Source organism: Typha latifolia, chromosome 1 (genome assembly GCF_019914945.1).
Source record: "Typha latifolia isolate L0001 chromosome 1, TyphaL0001v2, whole genome shotgun sequence".
Taxonomy (NCBI): domain Eukaryota; kingdom Viridiplantae; phylum Streptophyta; class Magnoliopsida; order Poales; family Typhaceae; genus Typha; species Typha latifolia.
The window spans coordinates 23,180,745-23,188,664 of NC_133086.1; the positions used below are offsets into that span (position 1 = coordinate 23,180,745).

The window sequence follows — 7,920 nt, forward strand, 5'->3', positions numbered from 1 at the left end:
TTTTCTCTCGCTCCCGATCGAACAGTGGAGAGCCGTGCAGATGTAAGTCACCGGACTAGCCGCGGGCTTTTTGGACTGGAAACAAAGTAGTGGGTTACCACTTACCACCACGTAACAACGTCTCAAGTCAATATTGCGGCTGGTCATATATATATATATATATAATGCCCCGCACTCGAACAGCCCACGGCCCAAATCCGGCCTAAAACGACCAGATTGGACCCAAATTAGGCTCACAATTGGAGAACATAGACTGATGTTATTTATATATGCACATACATAACGGTTCACCTAAATTAAGCATATTTATTGAATTAATGCAATTAGAATGAGTCATTCTCAGATCCTTTTTCTGAAATATATCTGCGAGCAGCAAATTACTCCACACAACCAACCATCCATAGTGCTCAAGGAATTATCTATTTTTGAACCATTGTAATATAATATATCTGCACTGTTGCATAACCATGTGAGATTGGCCTTGGCCCTTGGCCCTTGTGAGATGATAGGCTTCAAGCCATTAATGATCCATCCAATTGGATCCCTCCATTTGGTTGGAAGTTGTTGGATAGGAGTCTTTAAAATGTGGCATAAGGCTGCACTTTATTTATAGTGCCAGCCAAGTAATCAGCCATTACCTCCGGGCTTATTCTATTCTCATACGTCATTATCAGTCTTTTGCTACCGATCAACTCTAATAGAGTCAGTAAATATTTTTTTCATGATCAAAGAGGTTATGGGTTCAACTCCAATCCGTATTATTATAGAAAAATTATTTAATAGTTTGATAGCTTGATAACTTAACTCAACATATCAACTCAGTTGATAGCTCGACAATACTGTTTGGAAAAGCAACTCGACATACATGATTTGGAGTCTAATTAACTTATTATATTGGCTAAAAGTTAGGTAAGACTTAAGTAACTCTAGGAATGATTGACATTTTATTCGGTCCGCATTCAGACTCATAATGATAAAAAAAAAAAACATATACTAATCCTTTGCTACAATAAATTAAAGTCAATTTATGCTTTCCTTTTCTTTTATCTGCAAGCCATTATGTCTATATAATTAGTAGCGTGTTGAATATTATTAACGGTTTGTGCTTAATTTGATATTATAGAGGGTGAAATATACTAAAAAAAATTAAATAAAAAGGTAAGAATACTTCTAAGATAGCAATATCTATCTCCGAGATTGTTAAGAAAATTTCTACCTATTGTTTTCAGACAATTTAAATCTCCCAAGTCACAACCATAGGAAATTAATTAACCATCAACTAACAAAAATATATATACAACTAATCACTTAACATCCTTATAAAGTATTATTTTTACAAAAAACTTCTAACCAACCAAGAAAACTGGATTTATTTTCACGAGAAGACACATCTTTCCAATAAAACACACCCGTTCACAAATGAATAAAACTCTCCTCCAAAAAAATCGTTATGTTATTGTTTATATAAAACCTTGGTGTATTGATAATGTAACGACCTCATAATTGTGAACCGTGTAGCAGAGCTACGCTTCTATAGAAGGACATTCGATGTGTCAACGCACACGGTATAAAGGCAATAATAAGGTTGTAAGGGCCGATGTCAGAAGAGTAGAAGACTAGGAATAATCCGATTCTATAAAATCGTAACAAGAAATCCTTTTGAATAACAAAGTCCAAGACTAACGCCTCTGAAGCCATTTGTAACTTGGAATCTCCGGTATAACTAAAGCATCTACCCTTATTATTTATCTCAATTTCGTTCGTTATACGCCGTTCGGAATAGATTCGTCGGAGGAGGAGGAGGAGGTTTGGGTTCTTCGGTTCCATTTTCGTTCTTTTCTGTTATTTTGGTATCTTTTTAATTTTTAATTTTTTTATCTTTGATATCGCAAAGATCTGATTCGTTTTTCCTTTTTCTGTTGTTCAATCTGGTGGGTTTTCGATTTTGTTTCTTGATCCCTTTTCACCGATTTATATTCTGGGTTTTGGGAGCCAGGTGCTTGTTTGACTTTTTTGGGTGCGGGAGGGAAGAAGTTTTGCCGGATTTATGATTTGTTGCATTTCCATACTCAGGGAAAGAGGCCTTTGTTTGGAAACTGCACCTCGATTATGGTTTTATGGCAATCGAAACTGTATCTTGGCTATACCATTTCATAAGTTCCATAGGAATTTGCTAAAAATATTGTCGCCTAATTATGTTCTCTGAAAGACTTCTTATCCGATTACAAAGCCTGAGCAGTACTAAAGTTTGAGTTCCATCATTAAGTGTTCAATTTATTATACATCAGTGCATCTACTATGTTGGTGTTACATGCAAAATGTACTATGTGAATTGATGTAGTTTACTCCTTTAGCACTTTCCTCCTCCTGTTTCCCTTTGTCTCTGATCATCTCATCGCATGTGGATGATTGGGAAAAATAGTATTTATATGCAATATTACCTTGTTTTTTCTTTTCCAATTTTCTGGTACTTTGGACATGTAGGAAAAAATTGCCCTTGGATGATCGAGGTTTGCAAGGATGAGTAGTCGCTACAGGTCAGAGAAGCCCATGTCGGGTAGGCTTACGTTTCCTCTTCTTCTTGTTTTTCTTCTTTGTCTTCTCTCTCCTTTCTTTTTGATGAAAAGGATAAGCCTGCTTCTTATTATGAAACTTATTTATACTCTTATTGCCGGTGTTCAGTTGGTAATGTTTTATTAATTTACTATTGTTGATGTACTGTTAGTCTTGTAATACATGCCTTCAATATATCAAAATCTATAAAAGAGTACATCTTTCTTTATAGCAATATAGTAAATTCCAATCCTGAGAGATTTTTAACTAAAGCTGACAAGCTGTTGGTGAGATGCCTTTTGATGCTAATAGCATTGAGTACCTGTTGGAATTCACTCTATATTAAAAAAAAAATATTGAGTCGCATGCATATGCATATCGAGATTCTTGAACATCATATGTATGATCTTATAACTCAGTCATTTTGATTTAGCTATAAGAGGTCATCAGTATTTGTGAGTTCAGACTAGCTAGACTAGGGATACTAGGGAGCAAAAATGGGGTTATAATTGAGCTTCCATATTCTAATGCAGGTAAAGCAAGGAAACTGAAGGAACTTATGCTCAAAAGTGATAACCGGACTTGTGCAGATTGTGGTGCTCCAGATCCCAAATGGGCGTAAGTATTAGTCACATTTGGTCGCAAAATATCTAAATGATTTCCCTCATTTTGTTCTAGAATTATTGCTCTATCTTTTTTATCTAGAGTTTTCACAATAGACAAATGTGTTCCTTGAAGAAATTTTGGAAAGAAAACAGAGGAGAAAAATCTTTTCAGTCCAAATTAGGAATGTATTATGCCTTAAATGAACTAAAAGTGAAAGTTGAAAATTCGATAACCATGTACAGTAATAACAAGGTAAAGCCGCTAGTCATAACTTCATTTTAGGTAACAACTGTAAGATGAAACCATTTTGTTCCAATCATATTAGTAGTGACCAAACTTTCTACTACTAGTCCAAGAAAAGTGCACAAAATAGTTTCAACTAGCACAGTTTTTCTGAATTTTTGTTTCACCTATTTATATGGAAGACTCATTCTTGTTCTGGTACATAGAAGATGTGCATGGGCATCTAATAATGCCTTCATTGGTTGTAAAGAAATACTATACATTCTTGTTCTGACTATAGGCATCCTATTTACTTCCTCTGGTAATTTCTGTTAGTAAAGAAATACTAGACATTCATGAGTTGGCCTGAATGATATTTAGGTCAACTTGGAGGCAAGAAAAGTAAGAGGGGGGTATTCTTTTTCTCAATCCAAGGTGTATCCAACTATTCAGGGATAATGCCAGATTTTCTTTTGTCTTCGACAAACAATAGATCATAGGGTTGACTTTCTATAAATCTGCTAGTTTATGAGATATAGAGATAATAAATAGGCTGATTGCTGATGCCTAACACATACTAGAATTGGTTCTCCATTTACCTCAAATTATTGAAATAAGTTTGTATCATATTAGTCATTTACTACTCTACACTTTTAATAAATAATAATACAATTTTCCAATTAATTTGTCAAAAAGTAATCAGTGCATTGGGCTCCGCCATTGTGGGTCTGGGGAAGCAAATGTACTTGGCCTGAAGTATAAGGATCTTATTTTCTTTCTTTGACAATTTTTGTTAGCAAAGAAGGTAAACATTCACAAGTTGGGACTCAATGATTAGGTTTTGGAGACCAAAAAAAAGAGCGAGCTAATTTTGTCCAAGGTGTATCTGACTATTCAGAGGTAAACAGGGACAAGGCCAAATTTATATTTGTCTATGACATCCTTATCTAAGCAAATAATTAGATCATCATAGGGATACCTTTCTAAAACCTGCTACTTCAAGATATATGCATAGGATCAACTTGTCTCAAGTTTACAAATACTAAATTGATTTACCACCAGTTATGTCAAATTTGTGTTTTATGAGTTGTTAATTTAATATACAGTTGTAATTAACATAAATTTCTGCCTATTTGGTTAGAAGTAAACGGTGCATTGGGCTTTACCATTGTGAGTTGTGGATGGCAATTGTACATAGCCTTATAAATGATACTGGAATGTTGTTAGTGTGACTTAACCACGTGCCAATGGAGTACATGGGCGAGTGTTAAGTGCCACATGGGAATTTTATTTACAATTGCTACACTTCCAAGTTTGACCTCAGCCATTGAGTTGTTTATCTAGATAAAGTTGCTGGTTCAACTGGTACAATAACTCCATGCTCTTACTCGAACAATTTAGCAGGATAAAGGGGATAAACTTGGTTACCAGCTTTTTTGTGTCTCCAATTTACCATAGATGTTTGTGTTTGATCTTTTCATATAAAGAGGTTCCCATTTTTTTGTAATCTTAATTTTCATATCTGTTTTTGTTTGTTTTATGTTCTACATTATGATTTGGAGATCTAAGTACTTTCTTCTAATGAAATTTTCTTTGTCTTTCAGGTCATCTAACATTGGAATATTCATTTGCTTAAAATGCAGCGATGTACACAGGAGACTTGGACCAGATATTTCAAAGGTCATGTTAGTGCTGTTTTATCTTGTATTTATTGGGTTAAACAAGTTGGTCATGAATGTCTAATGATTTAAGGTCACCAGAATAAACAAGCACCAAAGAAGACCGACAATTTTTTTCCATATCTGAAAATGTTGGCCCTGGCGGTTTTGATAACAGCAATTTGGAGAGAATTTAGGCATGTCTTAGAACTATGTGAATCCATCTCTGAGTCTCTAAAATCTAAACCTTCAAATTGGAATCTGGTGTTGTTTGAGTAGACTTCCGTGTAATGATATGTTTATCTTGGATTCAGCTTCTTTATTTAGTATTTTTCCTTTGTCATGTTCATTACTCCAGCAGATTAGATATGCTAATTCGTTTTCTTCAGTTAGTAAGAGGAATCTTGAACTAAGAAGTAAGAATTGGAATCTGGTGTTGTTTGAGTAGACTTCCATGTAATGATATGTTTATCTTGGATGTAGCTTCTTTATTTAGTCTTTTTCCTTTGTCATGTTCATTACTCCAGCAGATTAGATATGCTAATTCGTTTTCTTCAGTTAGTAAGAGGAATCTTGAACTAAGAAGTAAGAAGTACATTGAATAGTAGAAGCTACAGGAATGCATATTAGCAATTTCTTCTCATAATTTCTTGTGCCTGTTATTCTACACTTTCAGGTTTTGTCGGTGACATTAGATGAATGGTCTGATAGTGACATTGACTCAATGGTCGAGGTTGGTGGAAATTCTTATGCCAACTCAATATATGAGGCTTTTCTTCCAAAAAGTTATCCAAGACCTAAGGCGAACTCGAGTAATGAGGAGCGCACCAAGTTCATAAGGTGAATTAAGTTATTTTAAAAATTTTAAGTTTTTAATTCTCATGTCATATTTGCTAGATCTTTTGTGAAGTCACTTCCTTTTCGTTCTGCAGTTCCAAATATGAGTTGCAAGAATTTCTGAAACCAAGCTTGCGTATTGTCTCTTCAAAAATGTCTTTCAGAACTTATGATTCTGTAAAGAATCCTGCTACCAGCTTTGTTCCAAACACTTCGAAGACAGAAGTGAGTCATCTTTCATGTTCTTCCATGTCAGAGGACTTCCCAGTTTATTGTATAGTACTCGTACCTTCACTCTGAGGCTTTGTGCATGATTGCAGGAAGATCTGAGGGAATTCATTGGAGATTTGAAGGTGAAAGTGATAAGTGGCTCAGATTTAGCTGTAAGAGATATGTTAACTAGTGATCCATATGTTATTGTAGCTCTTGGGCAGCAGGCAAGCCATTTTCTTGAATGCAGAATTTTTATTTTACTTTGAAATGTCAAAGAAAGCATATCAACCATGTTCTTGTCTTTTCTCTGTTTCATGTGAATTTCTTCTCTTTTCTTCTCATCTAAAGTTCAGATGATGGATGCATTCTGCAGAAAGCTCAAACAACTGTGAAGAAAAGCAACCTGAATCCAGTATGGAATGAAGAGCTTAAGTTATCAGTTCCTCGACTGTACGGGCCTCTCAAACTGGTTAGTTTACTTGTATCCTTCAGCTTATATGATTCTTGCATTATCCACTCTCTTTCAAGAATTGTACTTCTACTGTTCTACATATGATATATCTTCCTTGTAATTTGCTTGATAAAGTTTGGATGTCACATGCAATGTATCATTTTCCAAACAGAGTGTTCATCGTAGAATTTCTTCAAGATGATGGCATTTACTTGTGGAACATTATTTCATTGGAGTAAGTTAATAGTAGTAGGGTTTTCCTGGTGTCTCTTTCCATTGTCTCGGACAGATCATTCTAAGGCGCTTTACCCTGAACATGCTGTCTCAGTTAGAAGATGACTATGGCAGTGAGAATCTTCTTTAAGGGGTGCTAAATCTGCCTAAAAGCACTCTACATAACCACTTCTCTTCCTTCCTTTAAGAATGCTGCTTCTTCACTATCTCATACTCTCCCACTCTATCAACTCTAGATATTACTTATATTATACTGGCTGTTTACTCTCTTCAATTTTCAAGCCAATAACCTTTTAATTTTTCTCTGTTTCTCAGCAAGTATATGACCATGATCTTTTTTCTGCGGATGATATCATGGGAGAAGCCGAAATCGACCTTCAGCCAATGGTCACAGCTGTGATGGCCTTTGGGGATGTTGGACTTCTTGGCAATATGCAAATAGGCAGGTGGTTCAAGACGAGTGACAATGCACTAATAAGAGATAGCACTGTGAACATCGTTGATGGGAAAGTAAAGCAGGAGGTGTTTCTAAAGCTACAGAATGTTGAATCGGGAGAGTTGCTACTAGAGTTGGAGTGGGTTCCTTTAGATTAATATATATATATATATATCCTTTTGATACTTGGCCATAATTACTGAAGTGGTGCTAACATTATCTAGTGTGTATGAGGTGCCCTCTTCTTTTTCAATTTTATCATCTTGTAGAATATCTTGATGTCATTTCTCAAATATAAATATTTATTTGTGAGTTATCCTCTAGAATACGTACACAGTTCCATGGTTATCACAAAATTGATGAACTTAGAAAGTTTGAGACTGTATTGTTGCCCGTTTTGCTTCGATTCTAGTTGGTTTCGCTTGCTGATTTCAATGAACTAAAATGAGCAGATCGTTGCCCTGAGGGAAGCTTGTTAATAATGCACAGGGTGACATAATGTCGATTACTATATAATTTCTTTTTCTTTTTCAAACTATGCAATATGGACAAATCTCAGATCCAGTTGGCATCTACTGGACGATCTTGATTGTATTAATTTTTAGGAAACGTATCAATGAGATAGCTAAATTAACTTTTTCTTTCGTCTACCACTAATTTTTTTATTTGACCACTGGCTTCTTCCTCTTTTGCAAGTTTTATTGGGTAGA

General features: G+C 35.1%; 1 protein-coding gene across 3 annotated transcripts; it reads left to right on the plus strand.

The window, feature by feature from the left end:
* The first annotated feature begins 1,599 nt into the window (after window positions 1-1,599).
* Window positions 1,600-7,526, plus strand: LOC140801026 (ADP-ribosylation factor GTPase-activating protein AGD12-like). Of its 3 annotated transcripts, none has more exons than XM_073156014.1 (9): window positions 1,600-1,717; window positions 2,485-2,557; window positions 3,087-3,171; window positions 4,986-5,061; window positions 5,716-5,879; window positions 5,972-6,101; window positions 6,197-6,313; window positions 6,463-6,558; window positions 7,090-7,526. In XM_073156014.1, the coding sequence occupies exons 2-9, from the start codon at window positions 2,521-2,523 to the stop codon at window positions 7,366-7,368; spliced, it is 984 nt and encodes a 327-aa protein (XP_073012115.1). In that variant the 5' UTR covers window positions 1,600-1,717; window positions 2,485-2,520; the 3' UTR covers window positions 7,369-7,526. The 3 variants fall into 3 exon arrangements, with proteins under 3 accessions (XP_073012115.1, XP_073012123.1, XP_073012131.1); XM_073156022.1 differs by having other exon boundaries at window positions 1,607-1,806; XM_073156030.1 differs by lacking the exon at window positions 1,600-1,717 and adding an exon at window positions 1,753-1,850.
* The last annotated feature ends 394 nt before the right edge of the window (window positions 7,527-7,920 follow it).

What these genes read in the sequence shown, in the direction of transcription:
- LOC140801026 (XM_073156014.1), top strand. Translation starts at nt 2,521, where the DNA reads ATGAGTAGTCGCTACAGGTCAGAGAAGCCCATGTCGG. An exon ending in GTCAGAGAAGCCCATGTCGG is followed by an intron (nt 2,558 to 3,086) that starts GTAGGCTTACGT and finishes ATTCTAATGCAG; the next exon opens with GTAAAGCAAGGAAACTGAAG. An exon ending in TTGGACCAGATATTTCAAAG is followed by an intron (nt 5,062 to 5,715) that starts GTCATGTTAGTG and finishes CTACACTTTCAG; the next exon opens with GTTTTGTCGGTGACATTAGA.